A 14,562-nucleotide genomic window follows, 5' to 3' on the forward strand; every position below is an offset into this window, starting at 1 on the left:
TCAGGTATTCTGGTTCTAATGCTTCATCTGACTGTTATAACACCAATGTCAGACTTCCCTGCATCCTTTCACTCAGATATGCTACAAGAGCAGGAGTTTGGTTTGGTGCCCTCCCCCTTCTGAATTCAAAAGATCAGAACCTCATAGTTTAGATGGCTGACCTGGATGACTTTAGTGGAGCTTCCCACAGCCACTTCTATGCTGTAGGGAGTTTCTGTAATGACATCAGAATGTAATTATCATCCTCCTACCTCAGGCTGTTATACAGCATGGCTTTAAAAACATATTTGGTTTCAAGTTATTTTGGTGTTTGAATAATAGTATAAATTTGGCATAAAATATATTGGAATTGGCTTCCTCTTTGTGAATGAGTTATTAGAAGTCTAATGCTAAAAGCACAAGAAGGGATGAACAGGATCTGAAATACATACCTATTTTGGCCAAAACACATACTGGAACTTTCAAGTTTCAGTTATGAAACTTTCTACCAATTCCAGATTACAGCTCCAGAAACACTGATAGTCTCTATGCAGTAGAACCTCCTTGGAAGATGATAATCTCACATCCATATATTCTTCTACTTGGTTCATGTTTTGTGACGAACACATACATATGTTCAATTTCATCTGGAAAGACACAACACCAAAACTAGGTTGCTGTGTTTCAGATCCTGATTGAGCACATCTGCCAGAAATTTGACCAATTATAATTTCCCAGGCCAAGTCCTTCTATAAAACCTGTATGTTGCCATGATTCCACATGGCTTCCTGATTTCTTTCTTAAAAACATTACTACTATAATTTTGTTCTTGGTTTTCAGTGTGACTTGTATTCTATAACAATAACCTTCTTAGTTCTAATATCCCTCCTACCCCTCAGCAGTTGACCAAGCTCCACCAGTTGGCTATGCAGCAAACCCCCTTTACTCCCCTTGGACAGACCACCCCTGCTTTCCCTGGTACGTACCCAAAATCCCTTTACAGATTTCCTTCTCTTTTTACCTATGCAGTTCTCTCTTTTTCTAAGCTTGGTGTGTTAGAAATAGGAGATATAATTGCAGTGGAAATATTAAGAGGGGACAAGAGGCAGATACTACAGTTGAGACAAGATCAGGTCATATATTTGTTATGTGTTGCTATTATCTACTCTAAGACACCTACGTCATAACAATCATTCAGTCGGGGTAAGAATGCATTCAGCACTGAGAGGCAAAGATAAATGTCTCATACTTGTCCCTGATTGTTTATGATATTATAAGTTATATTACTAGGAGTCAAAGATATATAGATGACTAATGAATGCTTAGCATTTGAACCAGTGCTTTTACCACTGGAAAACTAAGAATAGGCCAGACTTTTAGCTCAACTAGATTTCTGAAAATCATTTTTGATAAACTCAGAAACGTTAGGAAAAGGGGAAAACTGTAGAAAACTAGGATGGCAGATATTATTTACATGTTACTGAACATATATTTTAATAGCATTGCATTAGATTTGAATTAAAACTTGCTTTTTCTGCCATTTTGTTCATCATATTTTGAGCTTCCTAGATGAAGTAACATTGCTTCTCTCCTTGAAGGCAAAAAAAAAAAAATTAAATGTATTTCTTCTTTGCTCTTCAGGAGAAAAGCTGCCCTTACATTCCTCCGAAGAAGCTCAAAATCTGATGAGCCAATCCTCAGGTAAAATAAGGAAATACAGTCTTAGAATTCTTTTTGTCATTGGCAAAGTGATAAATAAATCAGTTGTTCTGATTATATTGATGGGATAGTTTTACTGATGTTCAGGAGGCAAGACAGCACAACAATAGTAATGACACGACAATAAATAAATGCCAGCAATTAAGACAACCTAGCCCTTTTTCAGAATAACTCTCCAGCAGAATGATACGTTACTGTAAAAATGGCTCCTCTTTAGACTTTAGTTTTTTCATCTTTATGTCTCTCTTCAGCTTTTGAAACTGTTCTTTCATCCCCAAATTTTGGTTTGGAGTAAACAGCATCATTTCATTTTCCATTGCACTCTACACACACTTTCTAAAAGAAACGGTGATTTAGCAGAAGCCATAACAAATTAAAAATCCAAGTAAAACCATTGTGCTCATACTTAGATCCTGGCTTTGGTTCATAGAATGATTTTTGTATGTTTTGTAGCTGAATAAAAGACATTTACTAGATACTATTAGATGTGATAATGAGCGAAGTAAAAATAATATCCATATAAAAAAACTTGTGCATAAAAATATTTTAATGTACCATTGTGTAAGATATTCCTATTATATAACAGTCTTAAAAATGAAAGACATTAATATTATTGTGCTATTATAACAACACATTTACCACAGCATACCACTCCTCATTTTCTATCAATCTGACAATTCACATAATTTCTCCTGAAACTAGGAATCTCTGAAAATAAATTCAGCTATCAATAAATAAATTTAAAATAAATTCAGATCCTCACTTGTACAGGCCCCAAGACTTCATAAAATCCTAATGCTTTCAGCTACAATCCTATACAGCTGTATATTGCATTGACTTTGTTAAAAATTTTACAAATCAAATCTGTAAGTAGATGGGTGCAGACTTCAGCATTACTAAGCTTCATTTCTAAGTTTCAGCAGTCTGAACAGGTTTTTGGATGATTGCTTAGTGAATCTCTTCTCTCGTATTCCTGCTTATTTCTTCCCAGGTAGTGGAAAGCAGAATATGGCTTCTTTCCCATCCCTTTCTTTTTGGTTTTTGGTTAGTACTGTGTATTATGCTGAAAATTCAGTTACTGGGCACTATTACACAGATTCAGATTGATCCCAGAACAGTTCCATGGAAGTAAATCTTATTAGTCTTAATGGAACATACGGTACTTTCAAATTTCTGTGCTTTCTCTGAGATGCAGTCTGCAAACTATCATTGTCAACGCTTATAAATATTTAATATCAATATCAGGGGAGATCATGAAGTTGGAATTATATCAAGTCTTCCCTAGCAACTCTTCATTGTCTGATCTGGAAAGTTTCATAACTACAGAATATTGCATAAACTATATATACCTTACACATCCTCTGTTTTTTAATAAGGTACACATTATAAGATTCTTCACATATTTGTATTTGTGCACATTATGAATTATTCATAACAAAGAGCTTGTTCATTTAAATTTTTTAAAAATTTCTGCATGTACCTACACCCTGGAAGTCTTGTGATTAATTCATATGTAGATTTTATGTAAATTTGTATCCTCAATCTATTCACATGGCTAAGATTGCATGCGAAGTTCTAACAAGAAGCAATTTAGGCACTGGAAAGTCACTACATAAATACAGATTTTTTTTAAAAAAAATTGGGTGATTAAGAATGTATTTTCATTCTTTTCTTGGAGTTGTATTGATTTCAGAAAGCTATATATTGTACATACTGTTCCATTAAAGGTTGCCCAACAGGTTGCACAAATTTTTATCCACAGTCATAACAAAGTTTTTAGAATAGTGTTCACTCTTATACTTGGCCAAACTACTGTCGTTCTGTGACTCTTATTAAAAAAGAAGAATTCCTAGGTTTCGTGATTGACCGCTTTTTATTAGATATTAGACAGTGAATTGTAGTCCCACCATAGGCATGAAAACTTGGCTGAGTGACTTTATTAGCTATAAAGTAATAAAGATGGGAAAAATATTATAAATAAATATTACTTAGGTTTTGGGCATATAACTATTAACAAGTTATTAGGTCATTGCTTTCCATTCTGAAACATTTACTTTACAACATGTTCCTGTGGGAATTATTTGCTAAAGTCCACATTTCTCTTTGGATCTCTATAATTTCAGTACAAAAAATATGTTATCTAAACATGTAAAAACATTCACGCTATTATGGATTTACTGCCTATAATAATTTGTTTTTGTACTTTGCAAATATATATATATAAATAATCCTTGCTATTAATTCTCAAGATCATAAGAAATTCCATTTCCCTACTGGCAAAATATGTCTGTCATTCATGCTATATAATTCAAAGTAATTTTGCTATAAAACTCCATTATTTCACCAGAACTGGGTTTAAAATATAGTATTCCTCTCCCTTGCAAATGGCATCCATACACAATGAGCAGCATAGAGGATATTAATTCATTGGGGTGTGCGGGGTTTAAAATAACCACTACATCATAGTTTGCTTCCTAAATAGCTACAAGTACTCCCCAATATTTCTAAGCAGCTGTATCTTTTATTTCATCAACCAATAGTGACATTTTGAACACTGAAAACTGAAAATTCAGTATAGGCCAGCTTGTTTATTCCAAAAGGCAAAAAAATGAGGTGTGGATATTAGTATTCATAGAACCCAGTATCACAGAATCTATTCAATTGTCATCTAGTGAAATATTACAGCAAATGCTTTCAGAACTCCATTTTTCATCTGTTATTTATTGAAATCTTTGACCTTCCTTATCCTTTGGCTTTAGTGCAGTCTGGAAATTCACAAGATCTGCTATTTTGGTGAAATGCCATGAAAAGTGCAATACTTTCTCCTTAAGCAATGACCATTTTCTCTTACATATGCTCAGGTTTGGATGCCAATCCCCCGGCCAGTACTCATGAACTCACCATTCCCAATGATGTGAGTATCGCATCTTGTGTTCTGCTTATCATTTGATAAATGTATGTAGCCAAAAATGACTTCTCATTGTGACATAGTGTCAAAAAAGCCCCTTCATTGACTTTAGGCATGCAATTTCATTTGTGGGTACGTAAAGCTATTAAACTGAGAAATAAAACAATGATTTTGGAAGATCTGCTTTTGCTAACTTTCTTGGTGCTTGGAAAATTTGCTTGGTTAGCGTTCCTGATAAACAACAGCATTTTTTGCTTGAATCAAGGACTCCAGTTTGAAAGTTCTGCCCCTTTCAGTTTTAATATCTAAAGCCTACCATGCTACCATATGAGAAGTGAATTGTTTTCCACACCCATCCCAATCCTGATCTGTCCCATTATGGCACTTCTTTTGCGATGGAAGGATCTTTTGTATGTCTGAGTACTCTTATATTAGAATAGTTCTTTTTCTTTGGAATGGTCTTCATGTAAATGTCATAGTCCCACATTTCAGATACAAACTTGCAAAGCAACTCAAACCACTTGTTTAAAAAAGAAATCAAATATATTGTACTTCTTTTGGAATTACTGGTGAAGAAATTGTACTCTTATTAAGTTTTTTAAAAGCTCAATTGTGTTTGTTTGTTTTTCATATTCCTCAACTGCCCATTTCTCTCAGGTAGAGAGTCTAGACAGTATACAACAAAGTATTAAAATATAAAAACAATATATTGAGTTGAAAAATGTAGAGAGAGAGAAGGCTGATAAAACCTTGTTAAAATTAATTCAAAGTTAGAAGAAGGGTTCTCAGGGCACAGCCAGTCCCATAGCTGCTCACTCCTCTGGACTAACCATGTGAGGCTGCAGAGCCATATTTTAACTTCTTTTCAGAAAGCCATGAAAGTGGGGCAGTAGTGGGTTCTGGATCCCGTTGCAACTGGTACGCTGCAACGGGGCCCGGCGTCCACCACGTGAATGTGTGCAGCATGCACATGCATATTTACCACCCGCGACACTCCAGCTGTTCGGCAGAGCATTGCGTAGGCACCGTGCGCTCCGTACGCGTAAGCCCCCATCGGCTCAAATAGCGGTAAGCAGAGCGGGTGGGCCCTCTGGAGCACCATACCGGAACGGTACCTGGTGCTCCCAGCAAGCATGATATGCCTGTACCGGGGCGACCAGTCGTATCCCACCACTGAAGTGGGGGAAGAATATTCCATTGGGCAGGGGCAAGGGCAAGAGCAAAAATGGCTCTCTTGGATTTCTTTAGCAGACTGGCTGTGCAACATATCTTCTCTGCCTGAACTGGGTTGAACAGGCCGATGTTTTTATATGATAGAAATGAAAATAAAAAGTCTCCATTCTAAGGTATAGTTTTTATTGTTTTAGAATGAATGGTTCTTTTCTATTTCTATGTAAAATGATTGCAAAAAAGATTCTACTAATTAATAATAAATCCAGTAGGTATTTCAAGTTGTTTTAAAAGTTAAAACTTTTAACTGTTATAAACAATTGTTCCATTGACAGTAGCCAAAATAATGTACAAAATGAAATCATCTCTATGTTCTAAATCAGGGCATCTATATAGAGAAATGATATTCTCACATGAACAATAGAATTATATATTCTAGGTTTAGCCTAGAACAGTGATGGCGAACCTTTTTTGGCTCACGGGCCATAAGGGTGGGGGAGTGCAGGGGGTTCATGCGCGGGTGTGCCATATCCATAATGCAATGTGTGACACACACCCAGTGCACATGCGCGCATGAGAGGCGCTCCCCCCCATTTTTGGCATGCTTTTTTCACACCTCTCCAGGATCCAGAGGCTTTATAGGAGCCTGGGGAGGGAGAAACCAGCCTCCCCCCCCCCGAGGCCTCTGGAGGCTTCAGGGACCTTCAGGAGGGGGGGCAGAAGCGAGAAGGTGACCTTCTGTTGGAAGAGATTGTGGGCAGATGGAGACATACTGCGGGTTAATTTTATGTCCACAAGTGTCTTTCTAGGGCCAAGGTATACTTCTGATGGACATTGTTCTTCTGACAGTGACCCCACAGGAATTCCAGGTTCCTGATAATGTTTGACGCACAAGGAGGATGACCCTATGATTTCCACACCCACGGCTATGGGGCCAACAATGGGGAGGCAGCTCATCCCCAGCCTTTTGAGTGCATTATAAAAGTCACCTTGCAACTTGGCTTCTGCTGATTTGGTTCTCCATTTGTCACCTTTCTCAAGGACTATTGTGGCCCTGGTCTTTTCCCAAAGATCTGGCTCAACTGGAACTGCATTGTAAAATGAAGGGGTTGCAGACAAGCGCATCCAGCATTTCTGACCTAGGTCAGGATCAGTCTGATTAATTAGGCTTTGACCCAATTCCAGTATTTTTAACATGTAGCTCCCTTTTCTCAATTGTTGCAGGGGCCCGTTCCCCCTTTGTTCTATCCCACTTTTTAATGGGATTGTCAGGCATTTGTCTACAGGACTTGGGGTTGGCTTAGGTTCAGAGTATCGACCCCACCAATCAATAATGCATCTTTGGTGGGAGTGGACCTGTCCCAAAGCATCTACACCCTGTGCCTTGATCCTTCCCTGTACCTTGGGGTACTCAACATCCCCGGATCCTCCCTCAAGGGCAAGGGGGGTCACTCGGGCATTCTCACAACACTGGGAACTACTGTTCAGGATACTATCACTCAGCAGGCCCTTTGCCAATAACAGCCAAAGCCACAAAAAACTCATAATTGTCCTTTACACAGGACCTACCCAATCACAATTCCCTTAATCTACAAAATCACCATGTCAGGAAGAAGGTTAGGGTTATACGTGACTTGGGAAAGGGCAATTTCAATCTTATGTGTGCCACAAAACCACCTATATTTGTAACATACAATGTCCACAGACCTAGGACTAATACAGCGCTACAGAGAGCCCACTCCCAGGTTTCCTCAAACATAAGTGTCTCCAGTGGTTTCGTAATGCTCTCTGTCACAATCAATGATTTTTGACTCATCCCCTGCCTTTCTGGGGAGGGAGTGATTCCAGTAGAATGAATATCCAACACAGCAAATCACAATAAGGGCAAGCACACTCACTAAAGCAACTGATAATGCAGTTATAGCTATGTATGCTCAACTATCTAACAATTGGAAAGTTGTCTTCCTTCTCCAAATCTTCAGGCATACGTAAAGACGTCAGCTTCCAGGGGTGATGCCAGTAAGGCCTCTTCTGCTCCATATGTAGTCTGCCCATTGCCAGTAGGACAGTTATGGGGGGGCGCTTCTTCAAGCGTACCACTAAAGGACGGGCTTCATCCTGGTCTGCCTCCCAAGACTCGTCAGCAGCTGGCTTAACTCGAGTCCAGTGAATCCAAAATTTGGATTCCACCACTCTTACTGCAAGTGGAGAACACCTGACCACAGTATACAGGCCCTTCCACTTGGGTTTTGAATTCTTCTCCTTTCCAGTGTTTTACCTATACTTGTCTCTCACGTGAATATTATGACTAGAGGTGCTAAGAAACGGTGGGCTAAGGGACACACAATATTATTGGATTTCTTTTGCTTGTTTAATTCTCCCACCATTTGACTCACCCATGAGGCCCCTAGTTAGGCAAGCGGGTGGCCAGATTTAGGGCATTTGTCTGTTTCAAAGTCACTTGAGGATTATGAGTGAGGAGAGTTTGATACTTATAAATTAGTTGGTTGTCCAAAAGTTGATTTATTAGCTTCCTCTATCAGAAGAGCAGTGGCATGGTTATTATTCTTCGAGTCCACATAGAAATTAAAAGGTTTCTTGAGGTTGAGAAGTCCCATAACAGGAGCTTGAGACAATTTTTACTTCAAGGTTTCAAACGCTTGTTTCTATTCCCGCTCCCAAACAAAGGGTTCTTTTTCGCCCCACTTTGTAAATTCATAGAGTAATTAATAGGGCAAAATTTGGGATCCATTCCATCCTGTCTTTAGGTTGTTTTGTGCACAACAGAGACAGGCACTTTCTTTCCAAATAGCCCCATGAGCATGTAAAACTCTAAATATATATTTTCTGTCTGTGTAGACTTTAACCGTCTTTCCTTTTGCCAACTGGAGGGCTCGTCCTCTAATCAGGCATGGTATTCTAACTATTGATTCTTCCGGCAGGTCCCCTGGCCTCCCACTCTTTCTGTCTAAGAGCCTCTGTGAGGAAAAATGTCTTTTAAAGTTTCTTCTTCTCTGAAATTTGAACCCAATTAATATATGCTTTGTATGCTAATTCCACAAGTTTAGAGATGTCTTTCCTGGGGGCCTCTTTTGTAATTTGGCTCTAATGTCATCTGCAGACTGACCAATGAAGATCATATTTACCATTCTCTTATTTTCTTCAGCCTCAGGATCTAATTTGGTATATTGCCTAAAGGTTTGATAAATGCATTCTAGGATTTCCCCTGGATTTTCATCCTGTTTCTGTTGAATTTGATAGACCTTCCCCAAGTTCTTAACTTTTGTTTGAGTCCTAACAAAACTAAGATCCAATAGTTTTGCAGCTGAATGGACTAGGTTCCCAATCTGGTTCCTTCAGTAACCATGTCCAGTCTGGATCTTTTGCATGATCCTTCTGCAAAAGGCTTATTCATGGTTCCCTTCACCAGCCTTCTTTTCTCTGGGGTGAATAAAATTTCCATCAGACTTCCTATGTCTGCCTAAGTAGACTGGTAAGTTCAGAAAAATGGATGCAAAAAGGACATGCATCTCATCTGGATTTTCTCCTTCTCCTTCTCTTTCTTCTTCTTTGTTCTGGGGTGTTCAGTGTCTTCTCTTTTCTAATTTTTTGGATCTCCCAGCAAGCGCTGGCATATTTTTTTAAAGATCAAGATGTATAGAGTAACATGTATTGAACAGGCGATCGAGAAACACTTCCTTCACCACCCATGTTCTATTTCTAAGACACTGTCACCGACCTTGGATGCTGGAGTATCACGGTCGCCTTCAGGAACTGCAGTGACTTAACCACACACACAATTCTAGACCCTCATTAGGATACACTGGTTCCATTAGGAAGGGACGCTATCCCAGGCTCAGGGGGGTGATCGGGCCTCCTCTTCCACTCTCAACCGAGTGGGTCTACAATTCCCACAATACTAGCCTGCAGGCATCTTCTTTTCTCAGCCGGCATTATTTATGAACTTGTCTTAATCTCGTGGTATTTCTTGGATCGGTCGGTGACCACCAAGTGCCAAAGGGGGCCGTGAGTCCCCTTCCAGAGAAACACTCTCTGTTGGCGCCTGAAGGTAGGGGTAGACGGACCCAATTGGGCACTGGTCAGTCCGTGCCGTCCTCAGCGAAATATCGCTCCTTATCTCCTGGCTGGCTCGCCACAAATGTTGCAGAAAATCAGGAGACTCAGACTGAGAAATCAAGAAAAGCTTTATTTGGCCAAATGGCTAAGACAGTGTAAACCCACATTTGACGTCTGAGCGAGGTTCTTAGGGAGAAGCGTGTTCTTATAACTTCCTCAAAACAGCTAACATGGAAATGTGCTAAATCATTTCTATTGGCTAAATTCCTTATTTTTAAGCAAAGAAGCAGATTATACCGTATTGCCCTTTCATGTCTAGGCTGCAGTTGGCATGCAGGAAGCACTAGTTACATACCGACATGTGGTTATGCTATAACGTTTGTCTCGCAAGCAAGACCTCCAACTGACCTGATCTACTTACACAGATGTTGTGGTTTGGCATTCAAGTTTCCTGAGTTCAAGCTTCCTGTTTTTCTTCAAGACTAGAAAATGTATAACGAGATAGAAGGGATAGACGGGGTCCCCCAGGAGATCTTATAGTCTGACCCCATTTCATGTTATGTCCAAATCTCGCTTTATGTCCTGCCTTACCATTGTGGAACAATGCAATCCCTAATCAGCCATAGGAGGCAGGAACACTAGGTACAGTATGTTCACCGCTTTGAGTTACATATAAAAAGGCAGAATAATTATTAAAAATAATAATATACAGTTTTTCAGTTTGTATATAGAAATATCTATATTTGCTATATATTCTATATGTGCTATATTCCATCACAACAAAGCATACTTGGCCAGGTGAATCTCATGTAAAAATTACATTTTAAATAAGGAAACATCTAGGAAGATTTCCGCCTTAATAATTCATAGCTTTCTCCAGCTAGTGCAGCTCCAATCTCCATTAGTGATGTTTCCACAGTTATAGTGGGTAGTGCTAAAAAAAAGAAGTAGTTTAAAAATTGCCCTGTCTTATCTTATAAGAAAGAGCATAGTTACAGCATATTCTTAGTAACAAAACAAAAGAGAAACAAATACTAAGATTTCTTGTCAGTTTTGTGCTATTTGTTGTTCACAATTCTTAATACCATAAGAGTTAGTTTAAGAAAGTCCTAATATCTCTTTTCCTAGTTAATAGGCTGCATAATTGGACGCCAAGGGACCAAAATTAATGAAATCAGGCAGATGTCTGGAGCCCAGATCAAAATCGCCAATGCCACAGAAGGCTCATCAGAGCGTCAGATCACCATCACAGGAACCCCAGCTAACATCAGCCTTGCTCAATACCTCATCAATGCCAGGTGAGATTTCCTCCTTAGACCCTCATTCTTATTTTTATCAACTTGTTCATAATTGGTTAAACAAAGTGGCTATAATACTCATAGCACGTTCATTTCCACTGCATCAGAATTTCCAGGAAGTAAATGTCTTTAGAAACCTATTTCAGCTGAATAATGCAGAGCTAGCTGCCCACTGTGGTACACCTGGAAAGCATGCAAATGTGAACCACATGGGCTACCTGTCTTAGGCAGCCAAACTACTACTCTGTATTAGTATTGTAGTAATGTAACAATGTGGCTAATGTAACATCACCATTTTGATTGATGTTATGCAACCATTCAGTAAATTATCAGAGTATTCAATTAATTGCATTAAATCAAATATTTCTCTCTGTTTCTTCTTTTCCAGTTTATAGTCATTATTTTTTCCTTAATTCATCATTTTACTTAGCCAGATATGTCAAATTCTTTTCATTTTAACAATATTTTTTCATAAATAAAAAATTCATTAATATTGAAGTTAAAACAGCTGTTCTTTTTCATAGTAAATTTATTAACTAGTCTACATTCCGCAGATTTAAAAAAATCTGTTAAACATGTTTTTTGCTTCTAGTCTTAGCAATTAAGAGAATAGCATAAGCATTTCTGAGGAATTAGTACCATAAATTTAACTTTGAAAACTAAATGTTTTCATATACAAAACACAATAAGCTTTAAGCAATGTTTTCCTTCCCAAAAGTGTATTTCCCATTACCATAAATGTTTCCCAGATTTACAGTCTTAGATTATGTTTAATTGCTATCTTATCAGTATAATGGAAAGAGTAATCAATATTACTATATGGTCAAGATTAGGTTTAATGCTGTGCTTAAAGCTGAGCTTTTATTTATTTATTTTATTATTTATTTATGTTTCCTTTCTCTTTTCCTTTTCCCCATGTATTTGCTTTTCATTCGTTTCTGTATCTTTTCCTTTCTATGTATTAAAGCAAAAACTTTAAAAAATAAAGACAATCTGCTAATAGCAAGATTAAATAAAATTGCTTGTCATAGCAGAGAGGCAGGATAAAATAATCTTTGTAAATATAAGACTACTATCTAATTATTTTCCATGGAGAAGAAACTGGCATACATGATACAGGCAAAAAAATATATGGTATATCTGGATAGGGAAAAAAGGATTAAGAATGTGTTCTATGGTGCTACATCAGGCCTGCTTGTTTTTCAGTTAAGCAGAAGCTGGAGAATGCACAGAATTTGCGTGATAAAGTAGAACATTACCCAGGTGAAAAAGGCAAGATTCTCATTGCCCCCAATATTGATAACATGGTCAAAAATAATCAACGCTCGGACAATTTCAGTAAATGCGGTGCTATTCATTGAGGTCCTTCATCCTGTTGAACTTATTTGTACAGTAGTGCAACTAATAAAAATGCTGGCCAGCATTGTTCCACAGCAAAAACAGGACTTTTTACAGTTTTTAAATGGGATATAAATAATCATTATTGCCTAATACTATTATTTTAAGCATACCGTCTCAGAAAGTTCTGACTGGATTTGGTACTTTTGACTCTTGGATTTTTCCCAAGGTTCTAGGATAGTTTAAGATTGCAATGTAATATAGGTAGTCCTCGACTTACAACCACAATAGAGTTCAAAATTTCTGTTGCTAAGTGAAATATTTGTTAAGTGAGTTTTGCTCCATTTTCTGACCTTTCTTGCCACAGCTGTTAAGTGAATCACTGCAGCTGTTAAGTTAGTAACCCAGTTGTTAGGTAAATCTGTCTTTCCCCTTGACTTTGCTTGTAAGAAGGTTGAAAAGGGGGATCACATGACCCCAGGAGACTGCATCTGTTATAAATATGAACCAGTTACCAAGCATCCAAATTATAATCACATGACTAAGGGGGTACTGCAACAAATGTAAGTGTGAAAAATGGCCATAAGTCATTTTTTCAGGGATGTTGTAATTTCAACTGGTCACTAAATGAACTGTTGTAAGCGGAGGACTACTATATATGCACTGTTCCAAGTAACTGACTATTTGTCATTGAAGTATTGGGATTCTGCCCATTTCCATTGTGTTTAGAAGCATTTTCAGACCTTTTGATAGGGCAACAGCACTGAACACAATGGGAATGGACATAATAATAACTCACTATATGAAGGATAGAGCATGGTGATCCTGTGATTCCTTCCTCATGAACTGCAAACACTCCTGCTGTTTTTCATCTGTATGTATCTTTATTTCTTCTAGGCTGACGTCTGAGGTCACTGGAATGGGCGCACTCTAATTTGTCTCTTGTCATCTTTAATTCTACATCACCTGACTCCATCAAGTTAATTATCCTTCATTCAGCTTGTACAGTCTGCATATTTACTACTTCACATACCTGTTTTAACTCTTAGGATATTTTTCTTCAAAAAGGAATGTGTGCATGCACATCCACACTCACACGCTCATGTTGATAAACGTCTTTCCATTTTGCGCTCCTGGTTTTCTTCTTAAAACTTAATTTATGCTCCAGGCCAGTCTGTGTTTCAGTTGTAAAGTGCATACTAATCTAAATAGATTTTGCTTGGATTTTCTTTCATTAATTCTTCAGAGAAGGCATTCTCTTAGCCAGAGTTTAAATGGACCTTGTTACCTTAACTCTCTCAGCTTTTTTTCAGTACCTGCAGTAATTCTGAGACTGAGCCTCATTGAGGGCAAGAGTTGCTTTGAAATAGATATTCAGTTATGTCGTTATTCTCTTGCTTTCTAACCTTATGGGTTCCTGCTCATCCTTAAAAGTACCCTTTGAATCTGGCATGGTTTCTCCCATTAAGCAGAGCAGGCAAGAGCCAGTGAGCATTAGCAGCCAATCTCACTGGTTCCCTGGTGCTTCCTGCTGCTTTGCAATGGCATAGCCAGAAGAAGCCCTTCTCATAATCTACCAGAATCAACAAGGGGGTGGGGGGGAGAAAAACCTTTTCCTGAAATGTGGAAAACAGAGAGCATGAAACTAAATTAAATTCAAAATGTGGCAGGAACTGCTGAAAACAGTCACCCACCGAGTTTTGGACTTAGGTTAGGAACGCTCCAGTTTCTGTGAGCCAGCTGTGTTTGCCATTGTTTAAATTCAATAAAGTCTGTGCAGCTTTGCTAATAATAAGTCTTAATGTTGATTTCAGTGCTTTTTGTTGATGGGGTTTGTGTATCATTTATCTTCTCAATTTACAGTATTTCCCACTTTGATTGGGGAGAGTTTAAGATGTTGCCATTGGAGTAATTTTTTATAATGGGAGTGTTCAAATTACAGTGAATTCAGGGAGCTTTGTCAACACTAAATGTCATCTGATGAAGACATTCTTCCCCTCTCCTCCAAATGTTTCAGGCACTATTTAAGCAAACAAACAAACAAACCAGAAATTCAAGAAGCACAATTCTAAA

The 14,562-nt window shown here is 38.1% G+C and overlaps 1 protein-coding gene across 23 annotated transcripts in view; it reads left to right on the forward strand.

The window, feature by feature from the left end:
• The window catches only part of LOC148045565 (poly(rC)-binding protein 3), a 62,712-nt gene extending 48,633 nt beyond the window's left edge, over positions 1 to 14,079 (forward strand). For 8 of the 23 annotated variants that reach the window (XM_087716599.1, XM_087716604.1, XM_087716606.1 and 5 more), the window contains 5 exons: positions 879 to 957; positions 1,621 to 1,680; positions 4,560 to 4,612; positions 10,982 to 11,151; positions 13,387 to 14,079. In XM_087716599.1, the coding sequence (XP_087572725.1) occupies positions 879 to 957; positions 1,621 to 1,680; positions 4,560 to 4,612; positions 10,982 to 11,151; positions 13,387 to 13,423 (399 nt within the window). In that variant the 3' untranslated portion in view covers positions 13,424 to 14,079. Of the gene's footprint in view, positions 1 to 878; positions 958 to 1,620; positions 1,681 to 4,559; positions 4,613 to 10,981; positions 11,152 to 13,386 lie in introns of those variants that run through there. The other 15 variants (XM_087716600.1, XM_087716605.1, XM_087716607.1 and 12 more) reach the window with 5 other exon arrangements.
• The last annotated feature ends 483 nt before the right edge of the window (positions 14,080 to 14,562 follow it).

The sequence above is a fragment of the Thamnophis sirtalis genome, unplaced genomic scaffold (genome assembly GCF_051295495.1).
Source record: "Thamnophis sirtalis isolate CommonGarterSnake01/CBP01778 unplaced genomic scaffold, rThaSir2_p1.2 scaffold_5, whole genome shotgun sequence".
NCBI lineage: Eukaryota > Metazoa > Chordata > Lepidosauria > Squamata > Natricidae > Thamnophis > Thamnophis sirtalis.